Source organism: Elephantulus edwardii, unplaced genomic scaffold (assembly GCF_000299155.1).
Source record: "Elephantulus edwardii isolate Elephantulus edwardi_28Jun2011 unplaced genomic scaffold, EleEdw1.0 scaffold00177, whole genome shotgun sequence".
Lineage (NCBI taxonomy): Eukaryota > Metazoa > Chordata > Mammalia > Macroscelidea > Macroscelididae > Elephantulus > Elephantulus edwardii.
Genome location: NW_006399927.1, coordinates 2612740 through 2627694, shown reverse-complemented (window position 1 = coordinate 2627694; position 14955 = coordinate 2612740). Strand labels below are relative to the sequence as shown.

General features: G+C 37.1%; 1 protein-coding gene across 1 annotated transcript in view; it reads right to left on the bottom strand.

Moving 5' to 3' along the window:
- Positions 1-8474: 8474 nt before the first annotated feature.
- The window catches only part of TMF1 (TATA element modulatory factor 1), a 39796-nt gene continuing 33315 nt past the window's right edge, over positions 8475-14955 (bottom strand). The window contains exons 14-17 of the mRNA XM_006895946.1: positions 14321-14422; positions 13856-14008; positions 10914-11039; positions 8475-8618 (exon numbers count right to left, since the gene is read on the bottom strand). Of these exons, the coding sequence (XP_006896008.1) occupies positions 8475-8618; positions 10914-11039; positions 13856-14008; positions 14321-14422 (525 nt within the window). The remainder of the gene's footprint in view (positions 8619-10913; positions 11040-13855; positions 14009-14320; positions 14423-14955) is intronic.

Genomic DNA, 14955 nt, shown 5'->3' with positions numbered 1-14955 from the left:
AAAAACAAAAACAAAAAAAATGTGTTTAGATCAAGAAGCTGTTGTATAAACAGAGCAAGAACACAGCATGGTCTAAAATCGGGAAAGGTATGTGCCAGGACTGTATCCTTTCACCATTATCTTTCTATCTGGATTCAGAACAAACCAATCGAGAAGCTGGATGACATGAAGAATGTGGCACGAAGACAAAAGAAGATTAATCAATAACCTGTTTTATGCAAATGAGGACACATCTTGCTTACTGAAAGTGAGGACTTGAAATGCTTGCCACCGAGGATCGACAACTACAGCTTTTAATATGGCTTCCATCTCAACACCAAGAAAACAGAAATCCTGAGCACTGGGCCAATAGGCAACATCATGATGGATGGAGAAAAGATGCCCTCGAGTGGGTTCCAACTCATCAAAAGCCCTCTATATAACAGAACAAAATGCTGTTGAAATTGTGTCATCTTCACAATATTGCTCAAGACTACTGCTGCAGCCATTCTCAATCCATCTCACTTAGGATCTTTTTATTGCCTTGATACCCTATTCAACTCATATCCTATCCAATCATATCGTATTCTATTCAACTGATGATAACATAATAAAAGTGAGATGAAGTCTGCCATCAAATCTACAGGACATTCTTGCTGTACTTTCTCAAAGACCTTTTTTTCCCCCTTATTCTTATGGCAGTCTAGATATTTTCATTATTTTTCTATAAAACTATAATTAAACATATCATTTCTCTTATATTCATTTTGCATTTTCCAGTTTTCTGTGTCCACAGGAAGGAAAGAAGTAAAAATATTTGGATCATTTCTTTGAGACTTTTGCTATGGGTCCGGCACACTTTATCATCAAAGTAATATCTCTAAGATTCAAAAAAGGTCTCTTGCAGTAAATTCGCCTAATGGAATAAGTCGTTTGATTTCCTGACCAAGCTTCAGGGTGGCTGACTGCTGACTCAAGTAAAATAAAATCTGACTACTTTATCAGTTTACCCTGATGTTGCTTACTGGTCCAGGATGACGATTGTTTTCTTTTTTATGCTGAGCTGAAGTCCATACTGAAAGACAGTGTTATTGATCTTCAGTAGGTGTTTGTTTGAAGTCATCTTCTGTTTTATTAAGCTAGTGAACAGAGAAAAGCTAAATTAAATGGAAGAAATGACAAAAGGGCTGGACAGATTACAAAGGACAGCTTGAGAAGAAAAAGTAGGTAAGGAAATGTTCCAAGACCAGGAGTCAGAAAAACCAAGATCATGCCTGACATTCCTTGAGCTGAAAGGACTGAAGAAAAAACCCTCTAGCCTCAGACTGCAATGCTGAATGGAAGAAACCTCAAGTTTCAGGGAGCTGGGGGTGGGGGGGAGGAAACATGCACACTATTATCAACAAGAATTAGGCAACATCTAACCATTGTAGGAGGTATTATCTGATGGAGAACCAGCCATACTGAAGTTTATTCAAGCTGCACTGAAGATAGTGGTGAAAAACAAGGCTCCAAAAACCAAAGGAATAAAACCAACCATGATGCTTCAATTAATAGATGGTATACCAACTGACATATTTCAGTTAACAGATGCTGCCCTGGATGTGCTAACCAAGTTGTGCCAAGAAATCTGGAGAACAACCACTTCGCCAACTGACTGGAAGAGATCTATATTTGTTCCCATCCCAAAGAAGGGTGACCCACAGAGTGTGGAAACTATAGAATATCATTGATTTCACATGTAAGCAAGATTCTACTTAAGATTATCCAAAAATGACTGGAAACAGCACATCAGCAGAGAACTGCCAGAAGTCCAGGATGGGCTTAAAAGGGGTTGTGGTACTAGGGATATTGTAGCTATTAGATGGATCTTAGCTGATGGCAGGGAATTCCAGAGGAATGTCTGTTTTCATTGAATATGCAAAGGCGTTTGACTGTGTGGATCATAACAAACTGTGGCTGAATCTGAGAAGAATGGGAATCCCAGAACACTTGATCGTTCTAATGCGAAACCTATACTTGGGCCAAGAAGCAGTCAACAGAACAGAGCAAGGGAACACTGCATGGTTCAAAACTGGGAAGGGTGTATGCCAGGGATGTGTCCTGTGTGCATACCTTTTCAACCTGTATGCAGAACAGATTATCCAGGATGCTGGACTCTATGAGAAGTGTGGTGTCAGGATTGGTGGAAGATTCATCAACAATCTGCGTTATGCAGATGACACAACCCTGCTTGCTGAAACTGAGGAGGACCTGAAGCACTTGCTACAGAGGGTCAAGGACTGCAGCCTCCAATATGGATTGAGGCTCAATGTCAAGAAGACAAAGATTCTCACCACTGGACCACAACTGGCAGCATCAGGACAGATGGTGAAGAGATTGAGATTGTTCACAGCTTTGGTTTGCTTGGCTCCACAGTCAATACTCTCGGCACCAGTAGCCAAGAAATTAAAAGGCGCATTGCCATGGGCAAGTCTGCTGTTAGGGACTCTCCAAAGTACTGAAGAGCAAGGGTGTCTCTCTGGAGATTAAGGTGTGTCTGATTCAGGCCATGGTCTTTGCAATCACTTGTTATGTATCAGAGAGTTGGACAATGACCAAGGAGGATAGAAGTAGAATAATGCCTTTGAGCTGTGGTACTGGAGAAAAGTATTGAGGGTACCATGGGCTGCTAGAAAAACAAACAGATTCATTTGGAGAGGGTTAAACTGGGCGGCTGCCTGGAGGCAAGGATTCTGAGGCTCTATCTAACATACTTTGGACATGTTGTAAGGAAGGACTGGTCCTTGGAGAGGGACATCATGCTTGGTAGGGTGGAGGGCCAGCGCAGGAGGGGAAGGCCCTCTATGAGGTGGACTGATTCAGTGACTGGGGTAATTGGGATGGGTGTATTGGAGACAGTGAGATTGGCACAGGACAGTGCAGAGTTTAGGGCTGTTGTACATAGGGTCACTATGAGTAGCAAGCGACTCGACGGCACATAACAACATGATGCTTCAACATACAGATACAATAGATGAGCTCACTGCTCTATATCAAGAAATGTGGACAACTGACTAGAAGATATCAGTGTTCCTGCCAACCCTAAAGAAAGGTGATCTTGAACACATCACTTCCTCTTTTTAAAAACGGGCAGTGGTATCACCCTGAAAAAATTCCCTGTGAAATGCAAGTCCACAGGCTCTTTTTCCAGAATCCCTGGGCCACACATGTTGTAGAACAGCATACCATTTATTATCCAATACCCCACCAATCCCTGGGTCAGCACTCCAGCTCCTCCCCCAGGCATTTGTATAGGGTGAGTGTCCATACGTGTGAGGTAAACAGATTCAAAAAGCCCCATGTCTGTGCAAGTAAGGTCTTTTTTGTAAGTAGTTTTGACTGCAAACTTGTGAGAGAAAAAAAAATGTGATTTCAGAATTTTCAAGATTTCAGAATAACGAGTAAGAAACTGTGATCCTACATAAATGGAATTTTTACTCAGTGCCTAGGACAAACTAAGCTGTTTCCAATTCTCTCTTGACCACATACAGGAGTTTTAAAGTTTGACCGTAATTTCTGAAGAGACAAATTGGCATGGCATTGAGAAACACTGAAAAGAACTCCTCTTTGTTTATCCACTACCACCTGTAAAAGCATCTCTCACTGCCATCTAGCCAGAACTGAGAGGTGGCTGCCACCTTTCTTCCTGCAGCTGCTGGTGGATTTGAACTGCTTGCACGGCCTCTGGGTTAGCAGCTCAGCTCAGTACCAATCCATCACTACAAGAGTCTCCTAAGAAGGGTTTACTACTAAGCAAACAGAAAAGCATTATTAATTAACATTTAGTATTATTTCAGGATTCTAAATATTAAAGAGCCCTGGTGGCCTATGGGGTAAGAATTCACCAGCTTTCTGCATGAGAAAGACAGGCAATCTCCTCCCACAAGATTTACAGCCTCTGAAAACTTGCTGGAGGGTCACCTGAGTTAGTTCTGATAATGAGTTGGTTGTGATGGCACATAACAATATTAAATTGAGGTTACTTACTGGAGGAGTGAGAATAAATTCTGGACTCTTCTGAATTATCTGCATCACAGTGTAACATAATATTGGTACTAGCAACCAAGAATTTAAAAGGCGACTTGCATTAGGAAAGTCTGCTGTCAGGGACCTCTCTGGAATACTGAAGAGCAATAATGTCAGTCTCGAGACTATGGTGCACCTGATCCAGGTCATAGTCTTTGCAATTACTTGCTATGCATCAGAAAGCTGGACAATGATTAGGGATGGTAGAGGGACAATTGATGCTTTTGAGCTGTGGTGCATGGACTGCTAGGAGAACAAACAGGTACACTTTAGAGACGGTGAAACTAAGCTACTCCTGAAGCTTCATCGGACATACTCTGGACATGCTGCAAGAAGGACTCAAGTCCGTGGAGAGGGACGTCATGTTAGGAAGTGTGGAGGGATAGTGCAAAAGAGGAAGACCCTCAATGAGATGGATTGATTCGGTCCCTGGAGTAATGAGGGTAGGTGTGTCAGAGACAATAAGGTTGGCTCAGTATAGAGCAGAGTTTAGGAATGCTGTACATAGGGTTGCTATGAGTTGCAAGTGACTTGATGGCACGTAACAACATCACAATTGTCGGTGCCCTAATGGTAAGAAACTGCACTGCAATCACAAAGGCATGCAGTTTAAATCCACCAGCTGCTCTGCAGGATGGGCAATCTCCTCTGGTGTGATTACTTTTGAAAACCTGCTGGAAAGTCAGTTCTGTATTGGTGTACTCGGTGGTACACAACAAAGCACTTGAAGGCTATCAAGCTTGGAAAAGTGGAAGGTCCCAGGAAGAAGGAAGAGGTTCAAGAAGTAACACAGGGGCTACAGAGTGTGAGGAGAGCCCAGGAGCAGGCAGGGTGTCTTGCTATGTATGTAGGTCACTGCGAGTCAGAGCTGATCTGATGGCAACTAACAACAAAGAATTTATGTAGTAAGAAGACATATCATCTCCATTCCATCTTGTACTGGATATGTAAAGCCTTATCTTACAAAGTATAGGATCAAAGTTGCAAATTTTAAAAATAAAAGCAGTATGAATTCAGGAAGAGGAAAACCTATTTTGTTATTATTTGAATATAAAAATGTTAAGAAGACTCTCAGAAGGATGTATCAATCTTGCCTAAAATTAAAAATAAATACAAATATAAACATTATAGACACTAGCAATTACAGAAGATAGATTCTTAGGATTATTTTCTCTGCAACTTCAAGTTCAGAGGTGCACACTTCAAATCCACCAGATGCTCTGCTCAAGAAGGAGGAACAATGTCCTCCTGTACCAGTCAGATCTGATTTGACGGTACACACAAAATATAATGAAATTAAAAAAAAAAAAAGAATTATTTCCAAAAACTTATTCACTTGAAAAGCAATGCTTAATACTAGTAATACTATGAACCATATAGCTTAAAAAAAAAATCAGTTCACCCTCATTTTCCTAAAATTAGAATCCCAAAGTTATAGAAGTTATAGTCAATACTACTGTTTCATTTACTGGGACTAACCAATCTAATCAGTTTAAAATGAAATGCATTATTACTGTTTTAAAATGCTTATTCGTATCATATCCATGTTCATTATTTACATCCTCTTTCATTTAGATCTAAAATATTCTATCAATCTGTAGTTTATACATGTAGCCCTTTGTGAAATATGTAATTAAAGCTGTTAGTTTCAAACTAACCTGTAGCAGACTTTAATTTTTAATGAAAGTGAAAAATTATGATACATTAAAACAAGGTACATAATGGAATAAACACCAAGTAATAAAACACATAACAGTCACCTTCTATTTCCTTGTGGCTATTTCCAAAACACTATTAAACATATATGGTTAAAAATCAGTTATAAAAAATAAAAGCAGTTGAATGAATTTTCAATGATTAAGTCATTTGAGGGATCATGAGAAAAATACTTTTTCCTAGGTCAAAAATTCCATGCTTAGAATCTCCAAAACCACCCCACAGATACAATGGATATATTGCAAATGCTAAAAGTACTGTACAACTGGAAGTTTAAAAGAAAAATAAATTAAAAGAACTAATATCTTGAAAAGGAACAATAGTCTGGATTTAGCATCTATCTAAATGGTTATAAAGACCTGTAGTCTATGCTTAATTGTCTGTGTATCTTTAAACAACAATGTTCATGCCTTTCATGCTGTCTCAATTACTTGGCATATCTTTTGATTTTTCTTCCCAAGAAGGAAAAACAATTAATGGTAAACTACTTTCTTAACTATTAAAATATAAATATTCTAAAATATAGATCAAAACAGCAATCTTTAATGGCAAACAGTAAAATATAGCAAGCAAGCAATCACTGTTCAATAGATATTCACTAGTTTGTGGAGATGAATTTTTAAAAGCCTCTTATTTTAAAAAATTAAATAAATTGAAAACACTTGAAAATTTATTAAAATTTCTTTTATTAATATTAGGAATAAGAAAAAAAGAAGTATTTTAAATTATTAAATTATAAGATTTAGGAAAGAGTTATATTTTAATCCTTTTGTGTAACCTAAAGGGGTTTTTTTGGTTCTCTGTTGGGCAATTAAAAGATAAATTTAAAATTATTTAACTCATAGCTTTAAATGCATGACAGAATTCTGCAATTCACATTTCTTCTATTATCTAATTCTGTAAATTCTCATTGCTCTCAGTCTTCATATTCTGCCCCTGAATACTTAAGAGGAAAAATATAAACTTGGAATAAAGATAATACACTGCACAGCTTTTTAACACTAAAAGAAAATTAATTGTATGTGTTAGGCTCATGAAGAACATTTACTGATACTACAAAGAGTCGTCAATGGAGTATTTAAAACAATGTAGTCACTAGGGGAGCTCTGGTGGCCTAGTGGCAAGGAGCTGCAACTACAATCCCAGAGGCGAAAGGTTTGAATCCACCAGATGCTCTGCCGGGGAAGGAGGGACAATCTCCTCCTGTACCAGTCAGATCTGATTTGACGGTACACGCACACAAAAACAATAAAATAAAATAAAAAAGTAGTCACTTTAGTTGTCATGAAAATTCTCCAAATTCTTCAACGTGTTTCATATTTAGTTTTACCTAAAAATACTAGAGTTTAAAATCCAACTGAGAATTAAATGAGAGTATTCATTTGTATAAAGGCAGTTAAATGACTTTAGTAATAAAATTATCAAAATATTTTACATATCTAAAACACAGTAAAATTCTAAACAAGCCAACATTTGGAAGAAAGCTTAAATATGTTTTAAAGTGACTCACTACTAATTTTGTGTTTTTAAAGATGATGGAGTAAAAATAAAAAGGATAAGTTATATGCATTGCAAATAAAAATGAAATTGCTATATTTTCTCTATTTGGAATGATTCCATAATATCATTCAACCTTTTAATGTGCCAAAGTTATGGCTTTATAGATGAGCAAGAAATTTTTGAGGAATTATGTAAATAATGACAATGTTTATTAATTTTAAACGGGAGTAACCCAATAAACAGAAGTGGCATCCACTTCCTAAACAACATGCCTCTGGAAACTCTGTGAACTTTGATAAATGACGACAGTTATAGAAAGGCTTCAGGTCTTTTGTTCATAGGGTCACTATGAGTCATGCTCGATTGGAAGGCAATCAACAACAATAACCACCCAATACCACTTCCAAAATCATTTAAATGTTACCGATGTCATCACAAAACCATGAAATTAAATTTTTTCACTATCCAATTATGCCTAAATAATGCTAAGTAGCTGTAGCTTTTCTCTGACAAATAACAAAAAGGATATTTACACAGGCTTAAAACCTTGGGCGAAATAAGTACATCTATTACATATTTTATCAGTTTTGATCTAAGAACATGAAATTTAGAAAATTTTCAGGCCAAAAAATTAAAAATATTTTAACTACTCACTCTTTAAATTTCAAGTAACATCTTTTACTTCCACATTAAAAAAATAGATCAGAATTTAATAATGGCAGGTAACTTTTTTAATTGAACATTTAATCTACATTTTCAAGAATAATTAGACATGTTGGGGATTTAAGTGTAAAAGATTTCCACATTTCAATATGTTAACATTACTTTTTAAATGTTCTCAGTATATACATACACATACAAATGATAGATACAATTAATTATATTTCTATAATACATGTATCAACACCCCTCTAATCCATAACCATATTGATATGGAGATAAAATAATAATCTTTGTACTATACAAGGCAAAATAAATGATGTTTTAAAAAATTAATCTTTAAAGAAGAATTGAAAAAATAAAGTTCAAATATTGCACAAAATCACTGCAAATAGTACTGCACACTGTAAAGCAATCTCTTCTTTTTTCCAATTAGTGAACTCTGTAGTAAATTAAATCTCATTTTCTAATTCTGGAAAAGAATTTATTGAAGTCTATACTTTGATACTAAATATTTACATCCAGTTTGATGGGAATGCAATTTTCAGGAGTTAACTGAGCCTTTGTCTTAAAAGTTCATCTATTTGAGTCTTATACATATTTTTTACATCTTCAAGATCTAGTCGAAGTTCTTCTGCTTCTTCTGCTTTTTCTCCATACATCTGCAGAATAGTGTTGTATCTTTGATCCAAATCCTATAAAATGTTCCCAATGTTTAAAATTACTTATACAGATCAGCATCATTATTATAGTATCATAAGTGAGGCAACAGTTTCTACCTTACAATTTAATTAGAAACATATACCACATTTTTATAAAAAGCTGTTGTAAAAAAATTAGCAAGCATGCTCTTAAAAATATCTTGAGAAAGGCTGAGGTTAGGAAAACACCAATAATGTGTTATTTACATAAAAATACTGCAGTTATTTCTTAAAATTTAAACTCATTTGTAGATAGAGAGACCATGTCTTTTGTTAAATTGTGTACATGTTAAAACACTGAGCTTCTTATTCCATCCACAAAATGAATTAAATATACAACCTAAACTATAAAAAAAAATAAATTTAAACTCACACTAAGATCTAAACTGGCATGGTTATGTACAGCAAGTCAGATGGTTGGAATCCTACCAAATCACTCTACTAAATCTAAAATTCTCCCTGTAGACAGATTTGCACCACAGGGTTTTTCAGGCTTTGATCTTTCAGAGCCAGGCCACTAGGGAATCCTGGATAGGGTTGAACTGCTAAACTTTTGGTTAGTAGTCCAGTGCTTAATCATTTGCACCAACAAGTACTGATTATATCTCAAGATCAGGAAAACAAAAACCCTCACCATTTGACCAATAGGCAATATTGTTGAGTGATGGTGAAAAGACTGAAGTTGTCAAAGATTTCATTTTACTTAGCTCCACAATTAATACTCATGGTATCAGCAGTCAAGAAATCAAAAGCTGTGTGTCACTGGGGAAATCTGTTATCAAAGACCTCTGATTTAAAGGCTAAGGTTTGGCTAATCCAAGCCCTGTTGTTGTGTACTAACAAATCAGGACCAAGTCATAGCTGACCCTCCAGCAGGTTTTCAGAGGTAGTAAATCTCATGGGAAGAGAATGCCTACCTATCTTTATTCCATGGAGCAACTGGTGAATTTGAACCATATGTCTTTTTTTTTTTAATTTTTATTATTTTTGTGTGAGTGTACCGTCAAATCAGATCTGACTGGTACAGGAGGAGATTGTCCCTCCTTCCCCAGCAGAGCACCTGGTGGATTCGAACCGTGCGCCTCTGGGATTGTAGAACCATATGTCTTTTTAATTCCTTACCACAAAACCAACAGAGCTCTGAGATCAAGCCTTCATATTTTCACTTAATTCCCTGGCATCTCAAAGTTGGACAATAAGGATAAAAGAAGAATCAATGGCTTTGAATTGTTAGGCTGGCAAAGAGTACTGAATAGACTGCCAAAAGAATAGACAAATCCGTTTTTAAAGAAGTGCAACAAGAGTGCGCCACAAAGGCAAGGATGGCAAAACTGTTTTTCTTACTATGGGCATACTGTAGGAGAAACCAGTCTTTGGAGACATCATGCTGGGAAAGGTAGAGGGTTTCGAAAGAGAGGAAGACCCTCAATGGACTTGATGATTACAAGGGGCTTGAGCATGCTCGTGAGCTCTGGTGGGAGATTGGTAAGGGAGTTATACTGTCAATCCAAAGGCTAGTGATTTGAATCCACCAGCTGCCCCTGGGGAGAAAGATAGGCAGTCTCTTCCCATATGATTTATAGCCTCTAAAAACCCAAGGAGTGTCAGCTATGAGTTTGCTCTGACTCCACAGCAATGAGCTGAGTTGGATACTAGGTCTCAGGAGTGCTGGTGGCCTAATCCCTAAGAGCTGCTTTACTACCTAAACACAGAAGCTCTCTGGTGGCTCCAAGGGGAAAAGATGGGCAGTTTCCCATTCAGGTTACAGCCTAAGCACCCTACTGGACAGTCAGTTGTAAGTCCATTCGACTCAATATCCATGACAAAGGGTAACAAGAGTCTAAGGAGGTTATGAAAAATATTTCAAATGAGTAATGTGACAAGCAAAATAAACAATAAAAAAGCCAACAACAACAAAGTTATTTACTCAAATAAAAACTGTAGTGGCCTCAAAGGGAGCTGTGGTGGCCTAGTGGCAAGAAGCTGCGCTGCACCAGCTGCTCTGTGGGAGAAGGATGGGCAGTCTCCTCCCATGCGATTAACTGCCTCTGAAAACCCACCACAGGGTCAGCTATGAGTCCATTCCGACTCAAAAGTACACAACAACAGTAGGTTCAAATTGCTGACCTTTCAATTAACAATCAGCACTTTATACTACACCAGGATGGTTCTTCATCAAATACTGAAATCTTTATTTTTCAAAGAAATAATTGAAAACAGATCTTATATAAATGAAGAAGATGACACTTGTAACTGGATTCGAGTACTTAAGACTCATCTTTAACTTACTCGTAGTTGCGTTCGAAGTTTGGGTATTTCCTTTACTTTGTCTTCAAGCTCATCATTTTGATTTGTTAATTTAACTAGCTCTTCAGCCATTATGGATCGGGTTTTTTCCAGATTGCCAATTTCTAGCTGAAGAACATTACCAGAAAACAGTATAATACTTCCATTAATAAAAGCATAACAACGTGTTGTTTTGAAAAACTTTTCTTTAGTGTATATCCACTTTAAAACCAAAAACAAATAAGAATGTCTTTTAAAGTGTCCCACTGTATTATTTACTGAGAATACACACAACAAAATATATCAATTCAATGGTCTATTTAATGGCACTGATTACATTCTTTGAGCTGTACACTCATTCTTATCCTTTTTTCTGTGTTATCCCATCTTTTTAATATAAACTCACTGCCCCTAATGTTCCTATCTTTCCAGTTTGATCCTTGATAGACAGTTCTTGAAAAAGTATAATGCCAAAAAAAAGATCTTATTTGTTTGTTAAGCTAAACTACAGTTTCTTATTAAAAAGGGACATCATGCTTGGAAAGGTGGAAGGTCAGTGAAAGAGAGGACAATGCTCAGTGAGATGGAATGTCACAATAACTGCACAATTGTGATCAAGTCAGAGATGACAGCACGGGAGAGGACAGGGTTCAGATGCGTTATTCACAGGGTTGACTTGTTGGTACCTAACAACACGGTTTAAACATTATGTCAGGGTAAAAGTTTCAAAGATTTGGCTAACCCTCATGGCTCCTGAAAGTCTCAAGTCCACAAAAATTTGAAATTTCATTCTATATCCTCTTTTGATTAGGATTTTACTATAAAATTTTTCATCAAAATATTCAGCAACAGTAGTTGGTTATCATCCATGATTTCATGGCAGAAGAATCAGTGGTTCACAGAAGCAATTCTAGGTCTTCCTTTTATTCCCCACTCTCATTCCTCTAGTAATTTGGTGAACAGAGACCAATTGGGCACTGGATGGCCACTTCCAAGGTTTTAAGACTCCAGGCACTATGCAAAGCACTAGGAGATAGAACAGAAGCACTAACCATGTTATTAAGCCAATTAACTGTGTTGTCCCATAAAACTAAACTTAGGAACTGTATCTATGTGTTTGGTTGCGTGTAAGCAACCACAGCAGAAACCTTTATTTTCATTTAGGTCATTGGTGTAAATATCTACCATACACTTTTTGGCAGGTGATTTTGTTAAAAGCAATTACAATAACTAGGTGTTCAGGTGATCTTGTTAAAATACTGCATGGTGCCACTGTTGTAGAATGGGACTGACATCAGGGTGGGGGTATGACAGAAAAAACTGGATAAATTATGTATTGTATTGAAACAGATGAGGGAAAGAACAGATTAGAAGTGATATATGATTAAGTATTATGGTTAACACAGGAATCCAGAATTAAGGTTGCATAGAGAAGTGTACTCGGGGTGGGGGCTGGGGGGAAGGGACGTGGGAATTGTATACTAATGAATTTTGTTTTTTCTCTTCGGAGGGGGAAGCGAGCTGGTGGGGAGGGGTGGGCAGGGAGAAAAGTGCGGCAATGAATGAATGGAAATCCAAAACCTCTGTAAATGTCTATTAAAATTAATAATAATAATAATAATAAAGCAATTACAATAACTGGGTGTGGAACTTAATCAATGTGATCTTTTTTTATTACTGTGTAACATTCCTTCTCCTTCTGTCATACCTCTGACAACCACTAATAAAGTTTGTTCTATATATTTGCCTTTTGTCTTTATATAAAATTGAGGTCAAATAGTACTTGCCCTTTTATGATCTGATCAACTTATTTGACTCAACTCAATGGCTTCCATCTCGCTCCATCCATACTATAATAGGCATCAAGACTTCATTCCTCTTACTAGCCGAAAAGCATTCATTCCATTTTAGGTATGTGGAATATTTTGAGTATCCATTTATCTGCTGATTGACATTTAGGTTGTTTGCAACTTTAGGGTGAACAGTGCTACAATGAGCACTGATATACATGTCTCTTCTTTAATCTGGCTTTTAAGTCTCTGGGGTCTATACCTAGAAGTGGAATTGCTAGGCCATGTCCTGTTTTCAGTCTTTGAGAATTAAGTAGTCCCATACAACTCAACAACCTCCCTTTTCTTCCTCTCAAGAAAGAACTGTCTACAGAGGAGAGGTACTCTGTCATGCTAGATGTCTAAAATATTACCTAGGCCTATTTCCACAAGGGAAGGCCCACTCGAAGCCAGCATTGTCTCTGACAAAGTAGGTAAGCTGTCTCAATTCTGAGATTCAGTGAGCAGTCTCATTCCACTCACACCCTAAAAATAGCCATTTTCTCTAAACCTTTATCAAAACTCTGGTGACCTAGTGATAAAGAGCAGCACTGCCAACTCAAAGGTGGTGGTTGTTGTGGTTAGGTGCCATCAGGTCAAGTAGGATTCATAGCAACCTTATGAACAACAAAAGGAGGCCAAATAAAATCAATTCACACCTAATGGCGTGGAAACATTCCAACCTAATCCTCACAAGAACCAGCAAACAAACCTCTGTAGAATCTGGGTGCTCCACACGACTTCCAACCTGGATTCCAGCCCCATACCCTATCTTATCCTGTGCCATCTTCACACCTCCTGACACACAAAAGCCCATTGTGACAGTCACTGTGTCAATTCACCTGGTTGAGGGTATTCCTCTCCTTCATTGACCCTCCGCCCTTCCAAGCATCATGTCCCCCTTTAAGGAAAAGCCCCTCCTAGCAACCTGACACCACCTTCTCTGAAGTAGAAAATGGAACCATTTCTTCCATGCAATTTACAACCTCTGGATGCATTTCCTGCTTGACATTCCACTATTAATCTGCTCAGAATTCAGGTAGAAATGAAGGGTGCTATTTACTTAGCTCCTATAATTCATTTATGTCTAACAGTACATTTAATTTTTTTCAATACCTGTAAGTGAGTAATTTCTCCTTCTCTTAGCTTTAGCTGTGACTGTAAATTTTCAATAATACTTGATCCAGCTCCCATCCTTACAGCATCATAAAGATTGCTTCCATTTGCTGATGCAGACATTAGTCCAAATGAGTGATCATGAGGCTCATCCTATAATTAAGCAAAAGAAAGCTGACATACATAAGTGTTGTAGATTATATTCAACAATAAGATTCAAGCAAAATGGTGTCAATTCATTTTTTTCATTTTGGCTTCAATTCTTGATTTAATGTATCTACAACTTTCTCAAGGCAGAAATGCCCTCACTGCAATTAGCACTCTTCACAATTATAATGAGTTATAACAAATATACTAGATTGCCTAAGGAATGGCAAGATCATGTGAAAGTCAATTTGTCATCTATATATCCCTTTATTATCATTCAGTTTAAAATGAAATAACATATATGATATAAAACTTCACCTGAGACAGGAAAGATGTTTGTAGTCCTGCCATATCAACTCCACTTATTGAACTGGAACGTGAAATTGTGGGCGTACTTGAAACAGAAAATGGCTTGCGTTCCTAAAGGAGTTAAAAAAAAATCATTTCAAATTAAAGAGAAAAAAATACCAAGAAAACTTTCTAAGGTTAATAATTCAAACATTCATTCTAATATTCCTCCAAAATATTATAAATATGATTTCTACAGTCCTGTCAAACAACATTTAGTAATTTTAAGGTGGTCAAATAACCTCAGCACGCATTTATTTTAACAAAATAATTTTTGACTTATGCACACCCATGTTTACTGCAGCTTTGTTCACAATAGCAAGGAGTTGGAAACAACCTAAGTGCCCATCAACAAATGAATGGCTAGAGAAGCTGTGGTATATTCGCACAATGGAATACTATGCTGCATTAAAAAACAAGGAACTCACGCAATATTACTCAAAATGGCTGACTCTGGAGAACATTATGCTGTGTGAAATGTCCCAGTAACAAAGGGACAAATATTGTATGGTGCCACTGTTGTAGAATGGGACTGTCCTTGGGGTTGGGGAGAGACTGAGTAAGATGGGTTCAATAATGTATGCTGCTCTGAAACAGAGAAGGGA